This window comes from Hyla sarda, chromosome 2 (assembly GCF_029499605.1).
Source record: "Hyla sarda isolate aHylSar1 chromosome 2, aHylSar1.hap1, whole genome shotgun sequence".
In the NCBI taxonomy this organism is placed as follows: Eukaryota; Metazoa; Chordata; class Amphibia; order Anura; family Hylidae; genus Hyla; species Hyla sarda.
In genome coordinates, this window is record NC_079190.1 from 264,291,353 (window position 1) to 264,306,896 (window position 15,544).

The 15,544-nt window shown below is 42.7% G+C and overlaps 1 protein-coding gene across 1 annotated transcript in view; it reads right to left on the bottom strand.

Annotated features, from left to right (window-relative positions):
• LOC130357432 (uncharacterized) overlaps window positions 1-15,544 on the bottom strand; it is a 131,463-nt gene that overhangs the window by 29,260 nt on the left and 86,659 nt on the right. The window contains exon 5 of the mRNA XM_056560127.1: window positions 8,301-8,399. Within this exon, the coding sequence (XP_056416102.1) occupies window positions 8,301-8,399 (99 nt within the window). The remainder of the gene's footprint in view (window positions 1-8,300; window positions 8,400-15,544) is intronic.

Below are 15,544 nucleotides of genomic sequence, written 5' to 3' on the forward strand. Positions count from 1 at the left end.
CCGCTATCCAAATTCTTTTTCAAAAATTTCTAAAATTGTGGTGTTTTTTGGTGGGGATTGTGAAGCCCTGGTGTGTACTCGTGCATCAAGCAACTCCAGGCAGTGTCATTCAGGCAATATATGGGTTACTGATGCTGCTGTTGGGCCTGGGTCTGGGAATTTCACATTTTCTCATAGGTAGCACCCGCTATCCAAAATCTTTTTGCAAAAATTTCTAAAATTGTGGTGTTTTTTGGGGGGGATTGTGAAGCCCTGGTGTGTACTCGTGCATCAAGCAACTCCAGGCAGTGTCATTCAGGCAATATATGGGTTACTGATGCTGCTGTTGGGCCTGGGTCTGGGAATTTCACATTTTCTCATAGGTAGCACCCGCTATCCAAAATCTTTTTGCAAAAATTTCTAAAATTGTGGTGTTTTTTGGGGGGGATTGTGAAGCCCTGGTATGTACTCGTGCATCAATCAACTCCAGGCTGTGTCATTTCAAATTTTCTCATAGGTAGCACCCGCTATCCAAAATGTTCGGTTTAAATTTCTTAATTCATCTTTTAAACTTAGAGATTGTGAATGCCTAGTGCCTACTCATGCTGCTGGCAACTCCGGGCTGTGCCATTCATCCACTATATGGTCTCCTCATGCTGCCAACACCTCCACACTGTGTCATTCAGCCACTATATGGTCTTTTCATGCTGCCAACACCTCCACGCTGTGTCATTCAGCCACTATATGGTGTCCTCATGCTGCCAACAACTTCATGCTGTGTCATTCAGCCACTACATGGTGTCCTCATGCTTCAGCTTTATCCAAGCTGTGTCATTCAGCCACTATATGGTGTCCTCATGCTGCCAACACCTCCACGCTGTGTCATTCAGCCACTATATGGTGTCCTCATGCTGCCAACACCTCCACGCTGTGCCATTCAGCCACTATATGGTGTCCTCATGCTTCAGCTTCATCCAAGATGTGTCATTCAGCCACTATATGGTGTCCTCATGCTGCCAATACCTTCACGCTGTGCCATTCAGCCACTATATGGTGTCCTCATGCTGCCAACACCTCCATTTTGTGTCATTCAGCCACTATATGGTGTCCTCATGCTGCCAACACCTCCACGCTGTGTCATTCAGCCACTATATGGTGTCCTCATGCTGCCAACACCTCCACGCTGTGTCATTCAGCCACTATATGGTGTCCTCATGCTGCCAACACCTCCACGCTGTGTCATTCTGCCACTATATGGTGTCCTCATGATGCCAACACCTACACACTGTGCCTTTCAGCCACTATATGGTCTCCTCATGCTGACAACCTGTCCATGCTGTGTCATTCAGCCACTATATGGTGTCCTCATGATGCCAACACCTACACACTGTGCCTTTCAGCCACTATATGGTCTCCTCATGCTGACAACCTGTCCATGCTGTGTCATTCAGCCACTATATGGTGTCCTCATGCTTCAGTTTCATCCAAGCTGTGTCATTCAGCCACAATACGGTGTCCTCATGCTGCCAACACCTCCACGCTATGTCAGTCAGCCACTATACTGTGTCCTCATGCTGCCAACACCTCCACGCTGTGCCATTCAGCCACTATACGGTGTCCTCATGCTGCCAACACCTCCACGCTGTGCCATTCAGCCACTATATGGTGTCCTCATGCTGCCAACACATACACGCTGTGCCATTAATCCACTATATGGTCTCCTCATGCTGCCAACACCTCCACGCTGTTTCATTCAGCCACTATATGGTGTCCTCATGCTTCAGCTTCATCCAAGCTGTGTCATTCAGCCACTATATGGTGTCCTCATGCTGCCAACACCTCCACGCTGTGTCATTCAGCCACTATATGGTGTCTCATGCTGCCAACACCTCCACACTGTGCCATTCAGCCACTATATGGTGTCCTCATGCTGCCAACACCTCCACGCTGTGTCATTAAGCCACTATATGGTGTCCTTATGCTGCCAACACCTCCACGCTGTGTCATTCAGCCACTATATGGTGTCCTCATGCTGCCAACACCTCCACGCTGTGCCATTCAGCCACTATATGGTGTCCTCATGCTGCCAACACCTACACACTGTGCCTTTCAGCCACTATATGGTCTCCTCATGCTGACAACCTGTCCATGCTGTGTCATTCAGCCACTATATGGTGTCCTCATGCTTCAGTTTCATCCAAGCTGTGTCATTCAGCCACAATACGGTGTCCTCATGCTGCCAACACCTCCACGCTATGTCAGTCAGCCACTATACTGTGTCCTCATGCTGCCAACACCTCCACGCTGTGCCATTCAGCCACTATACGGTGTCCTCATGCTGCCAACACCTCCACGCTGTGCCATTCAGCCACTATATGGTGTCCTCATGCTGCCAACACATACACGCTGTGCCATTAATCCACTATATGGTCTCCTCATGCTGCCAACACCTCCACGCTGTTTCATTCAGCCACTATATGGTGTCCTCATGCTTCAGCTTCATCCAAGCTGTGTCATTCAGCCACTATATGGTGTCCTCATGCTGCCAACACCTCCACGCTGTGTCATTCAGCCACTATATGGTGTATCATGCTGCCAACACCTCCACACTGTGCCATTCAGCCACTATATGGTGTCCTCATGCTGCCAACACCTCCACGCTGTGTCATTAAGCCACTATATGGTGTCCTTATGCTGCCAACACCTCCACGCTGTGTCATTCAGCCACTATATGGTGTCCTCATGCTGCCAACACCTCCACGCTGTGCCATTCAGCCACTATATGGTGTCCTCATGCTGCCAACACCTCCACGCTGTGTCATTCAGCCACTATATGGTGTCCTCATGCTGCAGACACCTGCACGCTATGCCATTCAGCCACTATATGGTGTCCTCATGCTTCAGCTTCATCCAAGATGTGTCATTCAGCCACTATATGGTGTCTTCCTGCTGCCAACACCTCCACACTGTGCCATTCAGCCACTATATGGTCTCCTCATGCTGACAACCTGTCCATGCTGTGTCATTCAGACACTATATGGTGTCCTCATGCTTCAGCTTAATCCAAGCTGTGTCATTCAGCCACTATACGGTGTCCTCATGCTGTCAACACCTTCACGCTGTGTCATTCTGCCACTATATGGTGTCCTCATGCTGCCAACACCTCCACACTGTGCCATTCAGCCACTATATGGTCTCCTCATGCTGACTAACTGTCCATGCTGTGTCATTCAGACACTATATGGTGTCCTCATGCTTTAGCTTCAACCAAGCTGTGTCATTCAGCCACTATAAGGTGTCCTTATGCTGCCAACACCTTCACGCTGTGTCATTCAGCCACTATATGGTCTCCTCATGCTGACAACACCTCCACGCTGTGTCATTCAGCCACTATATGGTCTCCTCATGCTGCCAACACCTCCACACTGTGTCATTCAGCCACTATATGGTCTCCTCATGCTGCAAACACATCCACGCTGCGTCAAACAGCCACTATATGGTGTCCTCATGCTGCCAACACCTCCACGCTGTGCCATTCAGACACTATATGGTGTCCTCATGCTGCCAACACCTCCACGCTGTGTCATTCAGCCACTATATGTATGGTCTCCTCATGCTGCCAACACCTCCACACTGTGTCATTCAGCCACTATATGGTCTCCTCATGCTGCCAACACATCCACGCTGCGTCAGTCAGCCACAATATGGTGTCCTCATGCTGCCAACACCTCCACGCTGTGCCATTCAGCCACTATATGGTGTCATCATGCTGCCAACACCTCCACGCTGTGTCATTCAGCCACTATATGGTCTCCTCATGCTGCCAACACCTCCACACTGTGTCATTCAGCCACTATATGGTCTCCTCATGCTGCCAACACATTCACGCTGCGTCAGTCAGCCACAATATGGTGTCCTCATGCTGCCAACACCTCCACGCTGTGCCATTCAGCCACTATATGGTGTCCTCATGCTGCCAACACATCCACGCTGTGCCATTCAGCCACAATATGGTCTCCTCATGCTGACAACCTGTCCATGCTGTGTCATTCAGCCACTATATGGTGTCCTCATGTTGCCAACACCTCCACGCTGTGTCATTCAGCCACTATATGGTCTCCTCATGCTGCCAACACCTCCATGCTGTGTCATTCAGCCACTATATGGTCTTCTCATGCTGCCAACACCTCCACACTGTGTCATTCAGCCACTATATGGTGTCCTCATGCTGCCAACACCTCCACGCTGTGCCATTCAGCCAGTATATGGTGTCCTCATGCTGCCAACACATCATCGCTATGCCATTCAGCCATTATATGGTCTCCTCATGCTGATAACCTGTCCATGCTGTGTCATTCAGCCACTATATGGTGTCCTCATGCTGCCAACACATCCACGCTGTGACATTCAGCCATCATATTGTCTCCTCATGCTGCCAACACCTCCATGCTGTGTCATTCAGTCACTATATGGTCTCCTGACACTGATGCCACCACCAGGCTCTGTAATTGTGCTGCTGTGCGGCAGTGATTCTAAAAGCGAGGCTGGTAATCTGCATGTTATTCTGAATAACAGTATTATTTCACTAACCCAGCACCCTCCATATGCATTTTAGAACACAGCAGAGTTTTCTATACCCCTATAGAGGCTGTATGTAGGCTAGAAGGTAGAAAAAAATTTGAAACGAAAATGACTTTTTCGGAAAATTAGGCGAATCGGCGGAATCGAATTTTTGAAAAGTTCGCTCATCTCTAATAGTAACATATACTAGAAAATAAATGCTCCAGAAGAACATTCAATTCTGCACACAACAGACGTGCATTTCCCACATAGCTTCAGCTGGGGTTAACAAATTTGATTTATTGGTACCGTTTTCTGAAATTTCCACATTCTTAGAGCTTTTTGTCATGGATATTCAGAATGGTATCCTTAAGCAAAAGGCTGCTCTTCATTAAATACTATAAATACAACCAAATAAGCAATCTTTTAGGACCAGATTCTAATAAGACTTTCGATGAAGACAATCGATTCATGGGATCTGTATTGCAGAGATGTGAACTTTGGATTGAAGTGTTAAAGGTCATTCTACAGCAGCAGAATTTCTTGTGAAACAGATCAACCAGAAATTTCAATGTTTGAGTCAACAAAGGATTTCTGGAATTTGAATATTTAAGTTCTTAAACTAATAAAAACTTAATTTAAAAAATATTTTTTAGTGTTTTTCTTTCCTCTACTGCCAGTAATAACTGTATATTGCCCATTGAAATGCCTTACTACATTCTTTGTGACTTTGCGTCTTGCAGCAAAAAAGACAGTTCCCTTTTAGCTATTGTACTTTAAAGGAAACCTGTCAAGTTGAACACACTGATTCATGGGCAGCAGTTTCTACAGTTGTACAGTAGGAGGAGCTAAGCAGATCATTGAACAGTTTTTTGGGAAATTTTTTCTATAAAATATTTCATTACAGGGGTTATCCAGAAATCGAAAAAACAAATAAAAACAAAAAAAAAACGTTTCTTTCAAAACCCCCTCCCCGTCTGTCTCCTGGTTGGATGTGGTTCTGCAGCTCTGTTCCATTTAAGTGAATGGAGCAAATTCGTAATACCACATTCAACCTGGAGACAGAGAGGGAGTGGTTTTTAAAATATATTATCTCTGTTTTTCATTCCCTGGATAAACCCATTAAGATAAATGAATGGCTTAGAAGTCTAGTGGGTGGTTCTTTTCAGTGTTAAAAGATTTCTCTGTATGCACTCATATAGTAGGCTGTCCATTACCGATAAGACTTCCTACAGGACACCAACTCCCAGCATTAGCAGGGATTTAAATAAATAACACAAATTATATTGCATCTTTCCACAAAATGATATAACAAAATGCCCAGCTCCTCCTGCTCTATATCACGTTGTCAGTAGTTTGTAGAATTTGTTCAACACAACAGATTTATTTTAAGAAATAAAATTCTAATTTGCAATGTTGAACCATGGTAAAACTCACAGTATTCCTTGTAATCCATAGAAGAAGGAATAAATAGATTGTATCCAAATTATATATCATAGCCAATTGATAGATTTACATGTACAATTGATGTACGATTGTGTCATATGGCTGCCGGACCTGCACCCGATCCCATTTATCAGATAGTGACTCCAGTCAAGTCCGTTTTGGACAGTATACGGTCTTGTTGCCGGACTAAAAAAAACTGAACCACAAGTCATTAATCAGCAGACAATATGCAGTGAAAATATGTATAAAAAATGATTTGGGGTTATGAGAAAATTATTTTAAGTCATAACTTTTACATTATAACCCCATTCTGAAATATCAGTGAACGCCCTACCAGCAGGACATGGAGAAGACTGGAATTTCACATCCTGCATACATTCTGTTAATGATTTGTTTATCAGTATATGTGAAGTTAACCTTTTCTTTCCTGAACTGCAATGAGAAATGCTTGTTAAAGAATGTTTTCTGATCCTGCCTTCAGAATATCTATAATGTGACAGTAACAAATCACCATGTATTTAATCATTCCATCACCCAGGACAGTTACTGACAGTAGCTTAGTAGTACAGTAGATACATTTCTCATTGTGCCATCCCTGCTGTCAATCACATACACATACTGTTCACCTGAAAACCTCAGGTAAAAAAATTTAATTTACCATTGTGAATACACATTAGGACTCCCTAAATGAATATTTTCTGCCATTCCAGCGCTTATTAGGCAGTGTGGTGGCTGGCATGGCTTCATCACCATTCTTCTTTACAGAGATCAGATAATAACATGTGCCCAGAAGAGAGATGGCTGCTGGGATTTTTTGAAATCCCAAATTGGCAAAACAAACAACTATGGGGGTCATGCATTACCAGTGAGGTTTGGGTGCGACTAGGTGCACATCTGTGGCGTACATGTTGCGTCTGGCCGGCATGTATGAACAGGTGTGTGCCTCATTCTACATGTTGGCTAAAGTTAGTGTGTAACAGTGACTGTTGCACAGAATTGCACAGCAGGCCAAAAAAGGTAGACTTGGCCTGCTGAGCATAATAAATACACTCTTTGTGTCACAGAGTGTACGGTGGTAAATTCGGATGCATACCACGATCGCAGCTCAGGCTATGCAGGAGCCCAGCAAGGAAGAAGTCAAGTAGCGATGCTGCTCTTTTGGAACAGTAAGAAGTGATCTATATATATTGCGACTAACTGTCCACCCTCTTTCTGGGCTGAGTGCTCTGCGCTGACCCAGCAGGGAAGGAGTCAACTAGTGATGCTGTGTATCACTACTTAACCTCTTGGGGGCTAGTTACCAGCTATCAATGTGTGATACCCTATAGTCTCTTTTTAATTGATCAGCTATCATCACAATAATAACGGCATAGAGAATTAAGGGAAAGATCAACCATTCATGGTAAAGTACTTGTTCCAAAATGTTTTGTTTTTCTACTTTAGAAAGATGAATGCCTTCTCGCTACAAAATTCCTTATAGTTTGTAACAGAACCTAGTTAAAGAAAGGTACCCATTCCTACTTATAAAAAAAAAAAATGAAAAACACTAGTGATATTTATAGAACCTGGTACTGTGGGCCTCATTAAATTGTACAAGTGTCCTTCACTAGTATTATCAGAGTCTACAAACACCACTCCAACAATCAGAATGGGCATCCAATTATGGTTCGGTTTTGCCCCCACAACTGATAGTGTTTGTTGTTGTTCTTCTTCTTCCGTGCCCTTTCATAAACCATAGGTCGATTTACCACCCTACTGTTTGCTAACAGTATATTTTCTCCGTGGAGTGGGGTTCTGCACAACTTCTCAACATCCAGTGGCCATGAGGATAAGACCAACAAGGTTCAGTAGTACATGAAAAATGCATTGTATGTTCTATGCCTCAAGGTGCAGGGAAGAGAGGATAAATGCTACCACTGCACTGATATTTGTTTTATGCTATTTCTGATCTGGAAAGGTATCTGGCTCAGATATGGTTACCAATATGATACCAGTATATTTTTAGATTTTTTTGGTCCAAAATGAAACTAAGCTTAGGTCACATCTTTACCCCAACACCGATATAACTTCTCTCTGTAAAGTTAAAATCTTATTTTCTGGAACCATCAAAAAAAAGAAAAAAAAAAAAAGAATAGAAAGAAAGCGACACCTAAAATGAGGACAGGCTCCCATATGGTTACTCTGAGGGACAGAGGCATATGAAATATATATTAAGATAAGTCAAATGGAATTAATTTGAATAATCTTTATATACATCCGATCTTTATAATATTGTACTTTATCAAGACGGGATATTGTAGATATATATTAACCACCTGTCTCTCCATCTTTCTGTCTTCTACCAAATGAACCAGGAACAATTCTCAATGTTAAAGTAATGTATCTGCAGACGGGAGATGAAAAGGCCTTGCCCCCTGAAAACATATGAATATTTAAATTGTACTTAATTATTTAACATTCAGATTTTTTATTATTATGCGCTATTGTATGTGAATTTATAGATATACTTTTTTTTTTTAATTCCTTGCATCTGTGTCAGACATATGAATTAACCTATGTGAAGCCAGAAGTAGCAGCTATTTTATTTTAACAGTGAAATTCTTAGATGCAATAACATTAAAAGTCTAGACCATGGTAAATATTAAATGAAATAAATAATATGCTTGTGTCATTTGAAATGAATCCTGGACTGTTCACATTGTGTTTTAACACATCACTGCAGGACAATAATACTGAGAAATGATGTGTGCAATATGAGTAACATTTACTGAATACTTCAACATTAGTTGAGTCTGCATATGTGAACCGGGTAGATTTGAAATAAAATGAATTCTGTGAATAAAGCATGAATGAGCAGGAAGTGGTAGAACATCTCCTGTAGACACTGCTAGTATTGCGGATTCTTTTGGTCGCCACCTGACCGGTATTTGTAATATAAAAATACCGGCAATGCAATGGTCGGTGTTTATCCAACCAATTCTGCAACTTCCGGAATGCTGCACTATAACCTATACCAGTGTTTCCCAACCACAGTGCCTCCAGCTGTTGCAAAACTACAACTCCCAGCATGCCCGGACAGCCAACGGCTGTCCGGGCATGCTCGGAGTTGTAGTTATGCAACAGCTGGAGGCACCCCTAATTGGTAAACACTGACCTATACTATATACTACCATATAGTCCAACATGCTGGGAGTTGTAGTTATGCAACAGCTTGAGGCACCCCTAATTGGTAAACACTGACCTATACTATATACTATTATATAGTCCAACATGCTGGGAGTTGTAGTTATGCAACAGCTTGAGGCACCCCTAATTGGTAAACACTGACCTATACTATATACTATTATATAGTCCAACATGCTGGGAGTTGTAGTTATGCAACAGCTTGAGGCACCCCTAAATGGTAAACACTGACCTATACTATATATTACTATATAGTCCAACATGCTGGGAGTTGTAGTAACGCAACAGCTGGAGGCATCCCTAATTGGTAAACACTGACCTATACTATATATTACTATATAGTCCAACATGCTGGGAGTTGTAGTTATGCAACAGCTTTAGGCACCCCTAATTAGTAAACACTGACCTACACTATATACTACTATATAGTCCAACATGCTGGGAGTTGTAGTTATGCAACAGCTTGAGGCACCCCTAATTGGTAAACACTGACCTATACTATATACTATTATATAGTCCAACATGCTGGGAGTTGTAGTTATGCAACAGCTTGAGGCACCCCTAAATGGTAAACACTGACCTATACTATATATTACTATATAGTCCAACATGCTGGGAGTTGTAGTAACGCAACAGCTGGAGGCATCCCTAATTGGTAAACACTGACCTATACTATATATTACTATATAGTCCAACATGCTGGGAGTTGTAGTTTTGCAACAGCTGGAAGCACCCCTCATTGGTAGACACGGACCTATACTATATACTACAATATAGTCCAACATGCAGGGAGTTGAAGTTTTCGTTGGGGGCAGCTGCTTGAGCCACAGGCTGTGTCAGGGCAGGCTGGGAATTGTAGTTAGTAACTAACTGCAACTCCTCAATATAATAATAAAAAGCGATCAAAAAGTCACATCAAAACATAAAAGGTACTGTTAAAAACTACAGATCGGGGCACAAAAAATTAGCCCTCATACAGGCCCATATAAGGAGAAATTAAAAAGTTATAGGGGTCAGAATAGGACAAAATTTCCCCCCGCATATGTGTATCATGTGATGTCACGCATATATAATTATTTATGCACATTAGCATGGCTGGTATTTTTTTTTAGTAAGAAAGGTGGCAACCCTACTTGTCCTCATAGTAATGAAGATTCACTAGGCACCAATGGCTAAAGGTCACCAATAAAGGGGTTATGTAATGCTACTACGCCCCAGTACAAAATCTGTAACAAGACTTCACCTACAATGTACTATTAAAGGGGTACTCCCATGCAAAACTTTTTTTTTTATTCAACTGGTGCCAAAAAGGTAAACAGATTTTTAAATTACTTCTATTAAAAAAATCTTAATCCTTCCAGTACTTGTTAGCTGCTGAATACTACAGGGGAAATGGTTTTCTTTTTGGAACACAGAGCTCTCTGCTGACATCATGACCACAGTGCTCTCTGCTGACACCTCTGTCCATTTTAAGAACTGTCCAGAGTAGGAAAAAATCCCCATAGCAAACATATGCTGCTCTGGACAGTTCCTAAAATGGACAGAGATGTCAGCAGAGAGCACTGTGGTCATGATGTCAGCAGAGAGCACTGTGGTCATCATGTCAGCAGAGAGCTCTGTGTTCCAAAAAGAAAAGCATTTCCTCTGTAGCATACAGACCCTAAAAAGCACTGGAAAGATTAAGATTTTTTAATAGAAGTAATTTACAAATCTGTTTAACTTTCTTGCACCAATTGATAGAAAAAAAAGCTTTCCACGGGAGTACCCCTTTAAAAATACAGATTTCTTATTGTGTGGTAGTGGGACCTTTAGGTCTTTGTATAACCTAGGTATGTCTCAGTGTTTCCCAGTCAGGGTGCCTATAGATGTTGCACAACTAGAACTCCCAGCAGTGCCTGGACATGCTAGGAGTTGTAGTTGTGCACTAGCTGGAGGCACCCTGGTTGGGAAACACTGGAGTATCTGCTGTTATTAAGCTCTTCTATAGCTATGACTGTGTGATGAATTCAGTCCAGTTGTGCTGATCCCAAAACCAAATATGCAATACCTTATTCCCAAATGGTGAGCAGACGTTTACATAAGTTAGTTCTGTAAAATATATCTCAAACAAATGAAAGTAAATTATTTCCCTTAATGGCATGTGCTTATTGAGATGACATAGATAAATATATTACGGAATCACATAATGTTGAGGAATAAATGGTAGAATCACCTTGTAATTTGTATTCTAAAGCTCCTTTCATGTGAATCCTTAGTGCGGGAGAAGATGTTAGTTGTTCCCAGTCAGCAATGGGTAGAATTTGTGTAAATAAAGTGTTAACAAAATGGGAAGGTTATCAAAGAACTAAGTGTCATAGTGGCTAAAGAGAAGCAATCATGGAGTGTTAAGAGTTGGATGAAAGGGATTTTCAGTGAAGAATTACTCATCTGCATTGGCCAAGTAGATAAAAATGGAAGTTTGTCTCATTTGCTTAGTCATTTATGATATATGGTTACATTTAAGGTAAGAGTTGGGGGGGATGGCATAACAGGTGGACAAAATATGTTTTCTTATTGTAACTAAAAACTATCTGCTGACAATTAAAGGGGTACTCCGCCCCTAGACATCTTATCCCCTATCCAAAGGATACGGGATAAGATGTATGATCACGAGGGTCCCGCTGCTGGGGACACCCGGGATTTCCGCTAATGCATCCCACTATCATTACTGCACAGAGCACGCTCGCTCTGTGTGTAATAAGCGGAGATCCCGGGGGTCTCCAGCAGCGTGACCCCAGCGATCTGACATCTTATCCCCTATCCTTTGTATAGAGGATAAGATGCTAGGGGAGGAGTACCCCTTTAATTCATTTTTCAATGTTATGAACAGTTAGGAACCCCTGTTTATGAGATTGCCTTTTCAGGGCAGATAGGCTTGAATAGTTTTTATTAAAAAGTGAGCTAAATACCTCTCAGTAAATATAGAAATACAAAATAATTCTAATATTCCTTGTTTACATATTTCTGAGTGCTTACAAAGTTCTGAATTATTTTTTTATGTTTTGTGTTCTATTATGGTCAGCTTTACATGTATACATATGTTACAGGATTATGGCATAGCAATATCAGCAGCATCAATTTATGGGGTGCTGTAACCAAGTTACTTTATAGATTTCCTCCGCAGCGCATAAACACAATGACCAATATTTGAGGGTAAAGCATGTAATACTTAACTTTTAATAATGAATATAGATAAAAAGATGCAATGTAGACCCTATTAACACTTTTTGTGGCAAATCAATTTATAATAGACACCAAATGCCAAATTGGCATGCAGGGAGGTCATGTGTAAAGCCAAAGGTATAGGTGGGGGGTTTGGACTCTAATGATCTGGCCCTAATCTGACCCTTAGTCCACCCTTCTTAGCTAGTGTTGCATCGCCTTAAAAAAGGTGGCCCCACAATGGAACCTATCTCTAGAAAAGTCCTATTACTGCCCTCAACTCCCTACATGTTTCATCCACAGGTAGAAGTGGAATCATCAGGGGATTATAAGAGGGAAAAACTGTACAGGAGAGCAAAGATGGAAGGACGATACATTAAGGCTATGCAACACTAGCCAAGAAGGGTGGACTAGGGGTCAGATTAGGGCCAGATCATTAGAGCCCCAACCCCTCACCCATATCTTTGGCACTACACATGACCTCCCTGCATGCCAATTTGGCATTTGGTGTCTATTATAAACAGATTTGCCACATTATCTGTGTCTTATGACTCACTTTGTGTATCATCACTCACGTAGTGTTCATAGGGTCTACTTTGCATCTTTTAATCTTTATTCATTATTAAAAGTTACATTTTACATGCTTTATCCTCAAATATTGGTAATTAGGATTATGGCATATGAAGGAATGAAAAGTTATATAGTGACTAGATGAAAAGTTCTTGCATTTCTTGAAAGTGATAATCATTTCTATCACCACTTCTCATCCGCACTAGCTTGCATGTGGCATGTTTTACATTGCTTGGCAGTTTTGCAGTGCAATTCTGCAGGGACTGTTCTGTACACAAGTCCCTGAGTCCTCTCCTTACCATTCTTGCCTGCAGCAGTCCCAGTGTAGAACACCAGAGGCAAACAGGTCTGTAGTGAAACCAGTATATAACACAACACAACCCAGAGAGCCGTTTGGCAATTTTAGCTCATTAGACATGTTTTGGGTCTGATGACTGAGCTAGGATAATAAATAAGTATAAATATTATATTTGCCTGTGGGTCATGTTTAAAAATGTATTCCTTTCTCTCCTCTTTTTATTTTGTTTCTATCCATTCAGCATTGGGAGAGAAGGATTTAAACTAAGTGTCAAGTAATATTAAATACAAATCCAGAGGTGGGCTTTTCAGTGAATTATTTTCGACCAGATTTCTTTGTTAAATTAAAGTCAATTTTATTAAACATTTAAGTCTTGTGTTTCTACTTTTACAAAACAAAAAGAATTCTAGAACTTGACCATCCAGAAATGTCTGTAAGGCTGGAATCATGCATGCAATGTTTATGACAGTTTTTGATACAGTGTTTCGAGCCGAGCACATGTAGAGAAACAAAAGAGAGAAGTGTCAGACATCCCCTCTTGGCTTTGACTATTAAACTGAATCAAAAAATCATGTATGATTTCAGTTCCAAAAAGGCATTTCTGGTCATGTGCAGTGAGGTTGGACACAGAGAGTGGAGGACCACTAGCATATGGGCCACTGGCTCTCTTGGAACTAATTTAAATAAAATGACTGACTAGAAACATTCTCACTAGTGTTCAAGTCCACCTGTGAATGTGACTCAAGGAGACCATTTGTCTTGTTTCTTGAATTCCATCACACAAAGTAATGGCATAATGCAAGGATGTGCTGTCAATATGTGATCAGTGCAGGTCTGACAGCTGGGATTGAAAGGTTTGCAGCACTTCTTTAGCTCCTCACCTCCTTAAAAATGTTCCTGCACAGCAGTACACTGGCTATAAAACCATTGAACTGCAGCCCCATTCACTTGAAAATTTGTGATGGGGACAGAGCAATAAAATGGTAATGTTTACCATTATATCCAGCATCAGTATCTACTGTTAAATCTTTTAAATCATACCGGTCAGTTGCAAAAATGTTTTATATAATGTAGATAATAATATTATGAGAATATTTGTAATATACATTGGTTAAAAAATGTCTTGTCCCTGCAGCTATTGCCTGTCTGTGAGGAGACAAAATAAAGGAAGTGAGGGTCGGATAAGCAGGGCTCTGTGCAGGCTCCTTGCTTGTCAATCATTCTGATGTGTGAGTCGGGAGCGTGTCTCAGAACCTCAGTGTACAGAGCCCTGCTTTTCCTCAGTGTACAGAGCCCTGCTTGTCCTCAGTGTACAGAGCCCTGCTTGTCCTCAGTGTACAGAGCCCTGCTTGTCCTCAGTGTACAGAGCCGTGCTTGTCCTCAGTGTACAGAGCCCTGCTTGTCCTCAGTGTACAGAGCCCTGCTTGTCCTCAGTGTACAGAGCCCTGCTTGTCCTCAGTGTACAGAGCCCTGCTTGTCCTCAGTGTACAGAGCCCTGCTTGTCCTCAGTGTACAGAGCTTTGCTTGTCCTCAGTGTACAGAGCCCTGTTTGTCCTCAGTGTACAGAGCCCTGCTTGTCCTCAGTGTACAGAGCCCCGCTTGTCCTCAGTGTACAGAGCCCCGCTTGTCCTCAGTGTACAGAGCCCTGCTTGTCCTCAGTGTACAGAGCCCTACTTGCCCTCACCGCAAAGAGTCTTGCTTGTCCTCAGTGCACAGAACCCTGCTTGTCCTCAGTGTACAGAGCCCTGCTTGTCGTCAGTGTACAGAACCCTGCTTGCCCTCAGGGCACAGAGCCCTGCTTGTCCTCAGTGTACAGAGCCCCGCTTGTCCTCAGTGCGCAGAGCCCTGCTTGTCCTCAGTGTACAGAGCCCTGCTTGTCCTCAGTGTACATAGCCTTGCTTGTCCTCTGTGCACAGAGCCATGCTTGTCCTCAGTGCACAGAGCCCTGCTTGTCCTCAGTGTACAGAGCCCTGCTTGTCCTCAATGTACATAGCCTTGCTTGTCCTCTGTGCACAGAGCCATACTTGTCCTCAGTGCACAGAGCCCTGCTTGTCCTCAGTGCACAGAGCCCTGCTTGTCCTCAGTGTACAGAGCCTTGCTTGCCCTCAGGGCACAGAGCCCTGCTTGTCCTCACTGCACAGAGCCCTGCTTGCCCTCAGTGTACAGAGCCCTGCTTGTGCTCAGTACACAGAGCCCCGCTTGTCCTCAGTGCACAGAGCCCTGCTTGTCCTCAGTGTACAGAGCCCCGCTTGTCCTCAGTGTACAGAGCCCCGCTTGTCCTCATTGCAAAGAGTCCTGCTTGTCCTC